This window comes from Rhipicephalus sanguineus, chromosome 7 (assembly GCF_013339695.2).
Source record: "Rhipicephalus sanguineus isolate Rsan-2018 chromosome 7, BIME_Rsan_1.4, whole genome shotgun sequence".
Classification (NCBI taxonomy): domain Eukaryota; kingdom Metazoa; phylum Arthropoda; class Arachnida; order Ixodida; family Ixodidae; genus Rhipicephalus; species Rhipicephalus sanguineus.
Window position 1 is genome coordinate 14,790,473 of NC_051182.1, and position 12,745 is coordinate 14,803,217.

Sequence of the window (12,745 nt, forward strand, 5' to 3'; positions counted from 1 at the left end):
TTGTAAAACCAACAACTCTCCAACAGAAGCACATAGAGACATCATTTTTACTGTAGCACAATTCTGAATCCCTAGATTCTTAAAGTATCAAAAAGTAAAATTTGCTTTTTCCAAAAAAAAAAAAAGTCGTTTTCAAGGGTGGCAACATACCTTAACAAAAAAACAGGATTTACCTTACAACGCTCACATGTACCTGAAATGGTGTGCTCTATAATGAAGACAAGAATCTAGTGCTTATTGCTGTGTAAAGTATTTTCCCGACACTGCCTCATGGCATCAAGCATTTTGCCTGAGAATGGGCATGCACCAAGCGAGGAAGGAATAAAACACAGCCAGTGAATTGGAATGTGATGCACTTTATTCCAATTTCATTTTGTTTCAATCACGGTGAAGACCAGATTTGACAAACGCATCTACGACCCGTCGCTTGACAAACTATCGCTACATGCAAGGTGTAATGGTGGTGACATGATATTGAATAGATATGCAAACATTTATTAAAAACACTGGTTAGCCCCTCTCTCGACACACTTGTACACCAACATGACAGTACACAGCTTGCTTTCCATACAAGCGCAAGAAAAAGAAGAAAATGGAGGGTACAGTTCCAGAAAAAAAAAAAAAGAATTACAACCATGAAAACTGAATGTGTACAAGGCTGCACTTTTTTTTTCACGGCAAAACGTGGCAGTGGTACAAAAAAACTAAACAAATCTGAGCACACACGAGACTCCCGTGAAAAATCATTTGGAGCACAAACTAATAGCTCATGTTAAACTGAGCAATGTTTGTAAAGGCTGCACTTAGAGGAAAAAAAAAAAAACCTCGCAGCAGTACCCTCTGGATTGAATTTAAAGACTTCTCACGAGCACATCCGACACGATTCCCCTTTGTTTTTGTCCTGCCAATGCCTTGTGCAACTACGCGCTTTATTCAGAATTGCGATAGCCAACAAGATTGGGATAACTTTTTTTTTTGTCTTAAGTACGTGTATTTGCAGAGGGGGGGCCCGCTTGCGGAGGTATTCCTGCACACACAAAACCTTGCCAGACAATGGTGCCACCCTTTCCACGAAGAGCTTGCCAAATCATTCCAGAGACGTTCTCTGTAAGCAGGCCCCCCCAACCGGTTCACCAGAGGCTGACCAATGCAGCAGCAACACTGGGCCACTTCCTGTGCACGTGGCAGAACTGCTGCGATCTGCGCACTACGACCAGTCAATGCAACGCTACACGATGACATGATTTATGAAATGAAAAATGTGCAGAACCAACGGGCTTGGAGAATAAAGAATGCAACTGAAAAGATCTGGAAAAAAAAAAAAGAAAACCTGCAAAGTGTAGGCCAATATTGCCTCGAGCTTACGATATACGCAGAGGGCACAAAGTGTGGGCTCAAGCAGCTGAGGAGGACAACACTGAGATGTTGGTTCACACGGCACTTCCTCGGGTGTTGCGCGAGGAGGGCACTGGCCGGTTCACTGTCGTGCGGTGGCCACTGCCCCGAGAGTGCGGCAACGAAAGCACACACAGCACCGACACGTGAACAACGGTGGATGGCATTGTCTGTCCCAGGCTTGTTGAATGCTGCCACCCAAAAGAACACTGGAGCAGAGAACGAGGATACAAAGGGGGCGATGACGATGATGTGTGTAGAGCGAGGACGACGAGCGGGGCGAAGAGAAGGAGTGTGTCCCTTTGTGCAGGAGCGGCTGCTTTAGGCACGCTCCCCACGGATCCGTCTGGCCAGCTGGATGTCCTTGGGCATGATGGTCACGCGCTTGGCGTGGATGGCGCACAGGTTGGTGTCCTCAAAGAGGCCAACCAAGTACGCCTCACTCGCTTCCTGCAAGGACAGGCCAACAACCACTTGTTATACAATCACCTGGTCGTACAATGAATGGCCAATTATGCAAGAGGTGGCAGTTGTGGAACCTAGGGCTCAGTGTTTTCGGAGTTTATTTTAACCAGCCCACGTATAAATGACCACTTAGAACATGTGCTTTCAATAAAGAACAGAACAGGGTCATATTGGCAGTTCAAATCTGAGTTATCAGATTTATCCGAAAACATGGAGACCTAGTTGGAACGATTTTTAACTTTGGGATAAGTTCAACTGCTGCCATAAAGGTAGACGGGCAAGAAAATGAGACTTGCTCGCATTAGAAGACTGTTTTGCGAAGATGCACGAAGCTTTGCAAGACAGCTGCCTCTGAAGCAGGGAGGAACATGAAATAGTGTGGAGAGAAGGAGCATCCACGAGAGTACCATGGTGCATTGCGTTGCACACTATATACAGAGATGCGCATTTTACCAACTCTCATAGCAACAATGTACTAAACACCCCATTTAATCCTTACACTGCCTCGAGCAACACTTCTCTGGTACTGCCCAGATCAAAAACACATTCAGAGCAATCTAACGCACATGTATCTATCGTAGGCTCAAAATATTGATAAGAACTCTGAATGCAGAATTAACATGTCCCTGTGCCGACAAATAGCAAAATAAGTAACAAAAGACAGTATGACTTCCAAGAATGAGGAACTTGTTCTCCTTCAAGGTCACTGTCTTCAGTGATGTAGCTTTCATGGCTTTAAGGTTGCTTCTGAATGGCGTTCACTGTGGGCCGCTGCCCAGAGAATCTACCTACACAAAAGTTGCCCGAGACGGTGAGCAAGCTAGATTGGTTCAATGCCCGGATATTTTCCTATAGTCATCTTCAGCATGCAAAGCAACTTTGAAATCAGTGCGACACTCGGGTCAGAAGTTGCACATGAAACGAACCTATGCAAGCTCACAAAAATGTGCTCCGTTGCCATTCCAAGATTGTGATAACATACATGTCTGTGAACCCTCCGACAGGAGGCTGTGGAAACATGGCTGTGCACTTTATTCAAAGCTGCAGGCAAAAATGGAAGCGTGGGCTAGATTTATTCTGAGGAAGAACACAGTTTCACTCACACCTCTTCCAATTAAAGCCTGTGAAGTCTTCTTTCACCTTCCTTGGAACAGTGCAGGTTGATGCTTAGAGCTCATTTAAACTAAAAGTTTTTTTTTTTCGGGAGGGGGGGGGGGGGACTAAGCATTACTGGCTCTATTCTGCCTCCCAATTACACAAGGGTTTTGCATGAGCCACTCTGTGTTGAGTAACTGGGCTTCTACTGTGTATCAGCTGCCACAGCTGCTGGAATCTGAATGCAATGAGCACTAGTATCTTGCAAGTAATGGCCAGCGTCATTTCGTAGACCAAAGTTAACAAGGCCTGTTTAAAAGACCTTGATATGCCATTAATTTCAAATTATCACGTAGCTTGCTCTCCACAATACTAAAGTATATCTCAAGTGCTTTTACTGCAAAGGAAGCTCTTTGTTACCCATCACCGTTACCAATGCTTTATACAGCTGGGTAGGTGTGCGGTGATTGGAAGCCACTTCAAGGCTCAATTCTGTCAAGTCAATGCTGTACCAGGGCTTTGCTCAATCCTTCAAACGTGACGCAATATCGTGAAGAAAACAAGGCCACCACAAGCAAGGGTGTCAATTTAGGCCGTCGTGCTGGACTGGGAACGCAAACTTCAAAGCTGTATTCGCTATTCAAATTGGGTAGATGATACACATGTGCACAAGAATTAATCTCACAGGCTATCTCTGCCATGAAATTTTGCATCAGTACCCCTTTTTGACCCTTTTCCGCCGGTTGCAATGACTGCAGCTTGGTCTGGACCTTAGGAGACAGTTTGACCAATTGCATAACTTTTAAGAATGGTATATCAGAAGCAGAAACTGCAGCAAGCTTTGCAAGTCAAATAGCTAACATAAGCTGGCTACTATATACAGCGACTCATTTACCGTGACAGAGGACCACAAGCCACTTCAGAAAACAGCTTTTGTTTGCAGCACTGGGATGCGATGCCTACGCACTCTCCCAAGAAATAGAGAGAATGCAAAAGCTGATGTTTGCTTATGCATGCTGCAGTGACATTGAAACTGACAGAACAGTTGAGTCATTACTTTGAGTTGTGGGCTAGAATATTGGGCATGCCACAAGAGTGAATTCTTTGTGTCGCATCTGTTGGGTGGTCCTGCAGTTATTGCAGACAGAGTGCTGAAACCTTTTTCCAATGGTATAACAAGAGAATACATGAATGACCTATGCACGATGCTTTGCGAAAACGTAGACTGGATGGGGCGAAGAGAAAAGGTGCAAAATTTTCCCTTTCATTGAACTGATTGCCTCCTAAGCATCCTGCACAGTAAAGAATTGGCCACCCATTGAAACTCACTGGGAACAGGGGGTGGTCAAGGAGCGCAGTGCTTGACCAGCGATCAGTGTATGACTGACTACTTTTTCCCTTGAAAAATTTGGGATGGTGGCAGATGCAGTCGAAGTGACCAGAGGTTCTTCAAATGCCATCTGGAGAGCACGATCATCTCACAAGAGCTGGATGCCCGCTTTGGGTTTGCGGAATCATTTAGTTTAGATAACTTGCAGGGTTGCATCGCAGACACAGCTACATGGCATCTCTCCACAGCCGTTTATTGCCAGAGCTCAAGTGGTCTTGCAGAAAGAGCCAAACCCGGAATGCCCTCCATAAGGGTGGCTGCACCGTAGGCGAAGGTCACAATCTAGTGTCGTGCCATTAACAAATGACCAGCTGCATTGCAGTTTGCGCAGTCATGGAGCCTGCAGTGGTCATGAAAGTAGCCCATAAACAGCTACGACAGGCGTTGTGAACGTACTGTAGGACCAGTAATTAAAAGAAAAGCCAAAATGGGTTACACCTGCTATTGTTCACAAGGAAGGGACCTGGGCCAAGTATGAGCAATGACACCCAACGGCACTGTCATCAGGTGTGGTCACAAGGACTGGCCACGCGGTAAGAGGGAGTCCTGTTGATGAAGCAAGTGGCTCAACCGATTTTGTTCCCACAACTACAGCACTGCCATCATCAGGCACTCCAGGTAAGTCTTGTGCAACCCGAAACCCTTGCAAGAAACCTGGCATCTGGAGAGATCCAGTGCTCAATTAGGATATAAACAGTTGAAGCAAGTTTCTACCTTTCAACAAATGTGGCCCGAAGCTTTGCAACCAGTTGAAAAACATCTGAACTAGTTGGGTGCCCGTTTGCTGCGTGTATGTAAGCGATGTGGAAACTCGAGAGCTGTCCATCCAATGGCATGCAGTGAATCTTGTGTGCAGGACAAATGTGCCACTTCAACGTGTGGCCACGGCATGCCGACACAAGCGATAGTTGCAACCACACTTGCTGGGGAAATGCCATTTGCGTACCTAATTGTTTGACCCAAGTTGCAAAATGTAAGCAGGATAGATCAAGCATTGACAAGGCTGAGCTAAGCAGGTTGCCCAATGTAGTATCAAGCAGAGGCAGTAACTATCCCATTTCTGAGCAGACTGCGCACGACTGGTCGCCGCTCACGTGTGTATGCTAAACAAATGAGACACTTTGAGGTAAACCAATGAGGAAGTCTGACCTGGAGAGCTCCGATGGCTGCGCTCTGGAAGCGCAGATCGGTCTTGAAGTCCTGCGCAATCTCACGCACGAGGCGCTGGAAGGGCAGCTTGCGGATGAGCAGTTCGGTGGATTTCTGGTAACGACGGATCTCCCTGAGGGCCACAGTGCCGGGCCTGTAGCGATGGGGCTTCTTGACGCCGCCCGTCGAAGGGGCACTCTTGCGCGCCGCCTTGGTGGCCAGCTGCTTGCGGGGCGCCTTGCCACCGGTAGACTTACGGGCGGTCTGCTTGGTACGGGCCATTGCTACTCGGTAGTCGTCGAGGGTGGGCTACCTGCGAATGGGAAAAAACAACCGAGGTTCGCTTTCTTGCACACCTGAACGCCGGTGGTCGACATGTCACGAGCACAACTCTGTATGCAACTTAGACCGAACATTTGGACACCGAATGCGACATGAGAAGGCCTAATCGTTACGGGACAGTTACCGCACAATGTCTGGAATACCGTGCACAAAACGACGCGGTAGAAGTACTGTACGTTACGACAGCAGCAACGTGCGGCTTAGTGTTCACAGGAGTAAGGATGCGCGGGTCCGATGTGATTTCACAATAAGAGCGGCATGCAAGATGAACGCAACAAGAGCGCTAGCAATTCGACAAGAAATGCATAAATGTCCTGCGTCTGAAACGCGAACGCGTCAAGCCTGCCAACGAAGGGCTACACGCTAAGTTGACAGCTCCCAGCAAGCCGTGACGAACGCACGGGCGCGTCTGGACATGCAGAAGTGACAGGATATCACGAACACAATTAATTCGAGAAAATTCAAGCCCAAGAGATGTGCGCGGCCTTTTGAATGACCGCACGCGTGATGAGACTGGCAGTCGGTTCCCGCCAATTAACACACGACGCGCGTACAGCGGAAGCATGCCTAGGACGCCGCAACAGCCTCAAGGAGCTCGCCAGCTGTAACTTCCGGCGAATTAATCCCTATTGAACGAGAAAAACAGAGCGAACGGAACCACGAGGCGCGGCCACCGACAGTACCTGGTCGGTCACGAAAAAGAGGCACTGGTGCAATGTTAGGCCTAGCGGAAACTGCCACCAGCGGCCCGGAGAAGCGGCTAACAGTTGCACGGGCTGTCTCTCGCCTACGACCGCCGAGGTTAAACGTTGTGTCCGCGTTCCCCAGCAGAAAGTGCACACGCGAATCCCTAACCCTACGCGCAAACTCACCGCGACAACAGCTGTACGGTCAGGGCCAAAGTCGAAGACTGGACAACGCGAAGGACCCTCGCCGAGAAGCTTTGTATCAAAATGGCTGCCGCGGGTATTTTGAGAGAAAGGCAACACACAATGAGGTGCGCTGCCGCCGGTGTGGGCAGACGTGGCAGCAACGCCAGCTCGTCTCGGCGACGCTACGCGCTAAAACACGGCTCGAAAGACGCAAACACCGGACGGCCGAGGAGTTCGTACTAGATGAATAAGAGCCAACAAACCTCAAGTCGAAAATTTGGGGCACTTTCGCGGGTCTTGCTGCAGCACGAAACAACTCACAACAAGCGAGCGTGCACCGAGATCAAGAAACTCAGAACAAAAAAATTACGGACGGGCGCGCACATAAACTGATCAAGAAAAGCTACGACAAAAACCGGCATGACACAGAAGCAACGTCATCGGCTCCGCGAGCGACTACTGGTCGTTCCTGACGTCACGTCTCTTACTATTGGCTCTGATAAGCTCGTTTCCCATTGGTTGATTGTTTGGCAGCCGCGAATGGCGATTGGTCCGCTCGAAAGCCTTCTGGATGTCGAAAATGGTCGATTTTCGGGCACGGGACTCGAGCCCATTCGGCACCGAGGCAAGTTCCGCAAATAATACGCACGCTTCGCAGGCAGTAAGCCGCAAAATATCGCCGAGCAGCTCGGCAAATGCGTGCCTACGGTTACGGGCTGCAACGAGGGACCCATTGTCGCCTACTTCCGCGAACGGTCCGCTCAAAAACCGCCGGTTTCAAGTTGAAAGGCGCACCTACAAGGCTCGCTAAAGTCAACGCGACAGTTAATACTGACTAACAGTTATTAAGTCGAATGACCGTATTCCTTGTACAAAAATATGACTAACCGAGATGGAGGCGGCGATGTAGTACTCTGCCTGTACAAACGGCAAATATATGCTCAACTTTCGGAATGGTAGACCGAAGTAAATCGTTTCCACTTACCTTGCGCGAAACGTGTCTCGAAGGTTCGGGCGCTAAGGCGTAGAAAACCTAACTCGAGCTTACTCCACAACCTGACAATCGCACTACACTGAAGTGAGTGAACTCGTTATGTAGGTCAAATCGACTCTCGCGCCATCTACTCCAAACATTAACTCTATGGCCTTATATTCCCATAAACAAAAGTGTAATAACCGTGAACAATGCTCTTCGAACACTGTAAATATTAGTTAGATTTTATCGCTTAGTAATTGAATTTTTTGAGCCAATTCTCAGGCTCATAATTGTTGCGTTTACAGAATATGCGAACCTTGCCCTTGCTGCTAATGCTGTCAAGGCAACGGAAGTAAACAGTCGTGACCGTTATCGGCGAAGAGTGATCGACGCGATATGCTGATTATTGTGTAATGCCTTATCGTGAGTAAACAGCGAGGCTCATTGAGTGGACGGTCGCGCAATGCTGGCGTTATCGTGGCGTGGCTGGAAAGGACGACTTCGGGAGGGGATCAAACGGTTTCTGCGCGCAGCTGCCGCACCTTCTCTGAGCGCGAAATTTCGACTTCTCGAATCACGTGAGCACGCCTTGGTGCGCTTGTTTCGATCGACGGTGAGATTGCTTTGTTTTACTTTTTGCAGCGTTGCAACTGCTGCGCTCACGCTGTTCAAGGCAGCGCATTTAGCCGAATTCGATTAGAAGGACGGGGCATGCAGAGCTGTTTCCTGCCGTCAGCTAAACATTCTTGGGCTGTCCCCCAGGGTGCGTGTGAGCTGTCAACATCCAGAACTTTCCGTGCCTATTCGCAAAGCGAAAAGCGTTTCTTGCTTGAGACGTTCGCGCGTAAACGCGCCCGGGAGGTCGTCACTCCTTTGTGCATCCGACAGTTCGAAGCGTGATTCCAGGGCCTTCGAGCCGTGCTTTGTGGTCGTTTGTCGACGTTTCATTGTACCAGGGGTCTGTGCCCAGACTTGCACGCGTATCACAGAAGTAACCGGCTATGAATAATCGTAGAAGGCGTGCTAATGTGGACGCCTTCGTGTGCCAAGTAGCTCCAATTTCTGTCGTCCTTAGATTATCGTCACTTGAAAAAAGATGGTTATCCATACAAGTTATTGACTAAAGAAGGTAACTGAGGTGTCATCGATTACATATGCGAGCAGAACCAGCTGGCCCAGTTATTTCAGTGTTAAGTGCACTGACATTTGTTTTCTTCTGAATTTGCAGTATTCCTGTTGACTCGTTTTATGGTCCCCACAGCTAAAGTGACATTGAAATGATTGCTGGAGCAAGGGAGTAGTGTATGAACAGGTTACTGGTGAAGTTGTTACTGGGTGGTCGCGTCTGTTCGGCAATGAGGTCTCACTTTTGGTCTGGTGACTGCAAGCATTGCGCAGCATCATAATCCCATTAATTTTATGACCACTGCAAGACCCCTTCTATAATTTAAGCCATCTTGCTTTTCATCCTGCAAAGCTGCCATCCATGGCTTCTTTTTCCTTTCCTCACTGTTTTGCTCTGATCACCTGTTTGTCCTGCACATAGCGTGGCCGGCTGGTGCATTTCTTTCACCTGATATCAACTAGACTATTGGCTACCCCTGTTTGAACAAAGCAATGGAATGTTTTTCTCTTTGTTGGACACAACCAAGCAGAGAACTACATTAAGGAAAGCATAGGCCACATTAAAGGGGCCCTACAGCACTTTTTCAGCGTGGTCAGTGAACGTTGCCGATCGGTAGTTGAGGCGCCCGAGAACACACAGGCCAAACATTATAGCGCGGCACGTGGCCTGGAATTTACAATTCTCAAAGCCAGCTAGAAATTGCTCCCTCTTCTCTCGACAAATGATGCCACATACCCCAATGACTGCGCAATAAACCCAGAGTCCACGGCTATCACCCGATTTCGGCATGTCGAGCTGCATAGTTACTGTGGCCGCCACAGGAGGTCGCCATGTGCCTGCTCGTGATTGGGCACAAAGTAAGCCATGCGTTCCAAAAAAAAAAAGAAAGTGCTCGAGGTCACGACACGAGCTGACGCGTCTTCTTGCCCCCTTGTCGTCCGTGTAGCTTTTGGCGCGCTTGCTGGCACGAAAGGAGAGGGCAAATCCCTGCAACTGCACTCGTACTTGACGGATTCATTTTCGTGGCAGTTGATTTGTGAGGCAGTAAGTGCTTTTAATAAAGCCATTCGATGATTACGTGCAGAAGGGTTGCAGGGCCCCTTTAATATTTGTCTTTACGCTGTTCTGTAATAATTGGGACGTAAATTGCAACGAAATAAAGTGGACGATAAAGCACCCCTCTCGTCGGTGGGATAACAACCCACAGCATCTACCCCTGTTTGTTGTGCTGCATTGTTCCCGCCAAATTCACGTGCTCAGTGCTGTGTCCTCTGTCTTGCCAAGATTGTTACCTGTCTTGTCTTACATGTCTCTGTCTTGTCTTGCCAAAAATGTTACATGTGAAATTTCAGGTGGGCTGCTGCTCTTACATGGCATTCTTCCTGCTGAACCAGCAGAATGGATAGAAAAAATCTACATGTAGTCATTCGTGCCACATGTTTCAGTTTTTTTCAATTACCGTAGTACATAAAGTGTAAACAGAATTGAGACGCAATTTCTCACTGGATCGTGAGTATTTCTTTTCATAAGGTCTTCCATCATTTGTGTACTGAGCTTGTCACATATCCTTCTCTTTGGGAGATTGTAAATGCGAGGTTAAAGGCACCATCTGCAGCTGAAATCCTTTCTTATTGCTTTGTGCTGCACACATTGAACGTTTGGAACCACCCACCCGCCGATGTCGTTTCTGATGACTCCCTTTCTGCCCATCGCAGCAAGATGGCCAGTTGAAACTCAGGTTGAAGCGCACTGAAAAAACGTGGACAGTAGAAGTGGACAGGACTCACAAGTGATTCTTTCTGAGTCAGAAAAAAGCATATGAAGCAGCAACAGGATTCCTTGCACATGCGTAACAGAGCCGTGTGCAACAATAAGCGCTGTCCTGTCCACTTCTACTGTCCACGTTTTTTCAGTGCGCTTCAACCTGAGATTCTGCCCATTCTTTACCTGTGCCTCTTATTGTGATAATCTTACCTTATCATCTGGCCTGTCTCTTTCCCACTTTTTTCCTTTTACACTTGTCGTGATGCCTGCCGAGTGGTTTTCTTGCTTCATTCTCCTATTTTCAGTATTTCATTTGAGCTTATATTATGTTGCTGATATTGTGTAACATGTTGCATTTATTTCCGTTCATTTGTTTTGTTTTGTTTTATTTCAATGTTGGAGTCATAGTTTACACACTTGACCAATACCCAGCCTCATCAATGTTCTAATTATATCTGATCGTGCTGTCAGTCAGAAGAATGAATTAGGCACCATTGCGCTCTTTTTAAATTTGCATTTTTCATTCTGCGATACGTGAGTGTACTAAGCCTGCTAATGGTGTTGCTTTGCGAATGTTTTGGCTTCGTTTGTCTCTCGTAGTTCAACTAAGAGACGCCGCTGTATTTTCATATGTTGGCCCAGTACACGTGCCCCATGCCCTGATAAACCGGTGTTGCCAACATCTTAGAGTCGGTCTGCCAACACCTCGGAGATCAAGCTTGGCAGCAGATGCAGAATTTTAATTTTAGACGACTCGGTCGTGGAAAGATGAATGAATGCCACGTCCTGTTGGCAGGTGATTGACGGCTGTCATGGCAGAGGCGACGAAACGACGCCCGTACGTGTCCTGTATCAAGAGCTTCGGCAGGCCCATTCTGCCCCCCTTGGTGAGTGCACTGGTTGACCAAGATTATGGAAGAACAAGGCTGAGATTGGCAAACACCACTTTCACCTGACATGCATTCAGAAATGCCAACACAAAGTTCAGCTCTGCTGCGGCAAAAAATTGAGCCATTGCTTTGAAAAGATGCCTACAGTACTTTTTAGAGCACCCTGTGTATAGAAATTTGTGTTAAACTCGTAACTGCAAATAACAGTTCAACTAGTCGTGATAATAGGTACCCATTAACTAGTCGTGAACATTCTGCTGGTGTTTAAAAATTGTTTGGAATCATCAAAAAATATGCTTACATTGCAAAAATTGGCTAATATGTTTTTTTCTTCTTGGAAGTGTTTAGATTGTACTTTTTGACTAGGCAGTTGAAAGATGCCTGTCTGAACTTGTATGTACAGAAACTTAGTTTTTGCAGGCTGTGTGCACAGTTGTGAAATATGCTATAGCTTTTTTTTTTTTTTTGTCGACAATCATAGTTTTACTGGCAAGTAATTGGTTTATTGGATCATGAAATTGGTAAGGTGATTTTGACCTTGAATAACTGTCAAGCAGTAAAAGTGCGGATGAGGAGCTGGACCATGGGACCTTCCTCACCTTCCAGGTTCATGCACACTTGATCATCTCTATGTTGACTGTTTTCAGGCCACCATACAGATATTTACCATTCGTAATTTCTTGTTTACTTGGCATTTCTTTTATCAGATGTGGCCTTTGCACCACTAAACTGCACATTGTCATAAAGCCACGTTAGATTTACCTAGAGTATATTTCATATAAATTTGCTCATCAATGGCTCAGAGCACTGGTCAAACCTGCCATCAATATCCATACATCATCATCATTCATGTGATGCATGATTCAAGTGCCCATTAGCAGCTCCTGTTTTGTGTATGTGCTAGTAAGACTTTCACTGTTCAGTAGTGCAATAGTATGACTGAAATTTCTCATGGCAGTTCAGGGGTAAGATATGACTTGAATCATTTTCTGGATTCCTTGAAGCTGTTGTACTTTATGACATTGCAGTCTCCCACGACAAGGATGTGCAGGTGTGACCAAGTGTTAAAAACAAGAAAAGAAAACAATGTAGTGCACTTATGATGTGTAGAGGAATAGAAGGAAGTGTAGCGATTCTCCTTGCTTGCTCTCATTCTGTGGTCTGGTGGAAGTGTACATTCAAGGCATTGCGTACTGTGTGAAAGTGTTTCTTTGTGAACATGTGTGTAATGTGAGAAAGCATCAGCTGTGATGGGCTACAGCTATACATTGTTTCACGCTT

At 46.8% G+C, this 12,745-nt stretch overlaps 2 protein-coding genes across 3 annotated transcripts in view; one reads left to right on the plus strand and one right to left on the minus strand.

Moving 5' to 3' along the window:
* Positions 1-340: 340 nt before the first annotated feature.
* Positions 341-7,800, minus strand: LOC119399308 (histone H3.3A). 2 transcript variants are annotated; one of them, XM_037666124.2, is made up of 3 exons: positions 7,694-7,800; positions 5,495-5,807; positions 341-1,845 (listed from the first exon to the last, which is right to left on the minus strand). In XM_037666124.2, the coding sequence occupies exons 2-3, from the start codon at positions 5,774-5,776 to the stop codon at positions 1,717-1,719; spliced, it is 411 nt and encodes a 136-aa protein (XP_037522052.1). In that variant the 5' UTR covers positions 5,777-5,807; positions 7,694-7,800; the 3' UTR covers positions 341-1,716. The 2 variants fall into 2 exon arrangements, with proteins under 2 accessions (XP_037522052.1, XP_037522053.1); XM_037666125.2 differs by lacking the exon at positions 7,694-7,800 and adding an exon at positions 6,972-7,115.
* Positions 7,801-8,378: 578 nt separating this feature from the next.
* The window catches only part of LOC119399307 (mucin-5AC), a 43,608-nt gene continuing 39,241 nt past the window's right edge, over positions 8,379-12,745 (plus strand). Inside the window, exons 1-2 of the mRNA XM_049417331.1 lie at positions 8,379-9,061; positions 11,371-11,461. Coding sequence (XP_049273288.1) covers positions 11,387-11,461 — 75 coding nt within the window. The 5' untranslated portion in view covers positions 8,379-9,061; positions 11,371-11,386. The remainder of the gene's footprint in view (positions 9,062-11,370; positions 11,462-12,745) is intronic.

Coding starts and splice junctions, on each gene's coding strand:
- LOC119399308 (XM_037666124.2), bottom strand. CDS start 5,776: ATGGCCCGTACCAAGCAGACCGCCCGTAAGTCTACCGGTGGCAAGGCG. Junction 1,846..5,494: donor CAGCCATCGGAGCTCTCCAG/GTCAGACTTCCT, acceptor CTGTCCTTGCAG/GAAGCGAGTGAGGCGTACTT.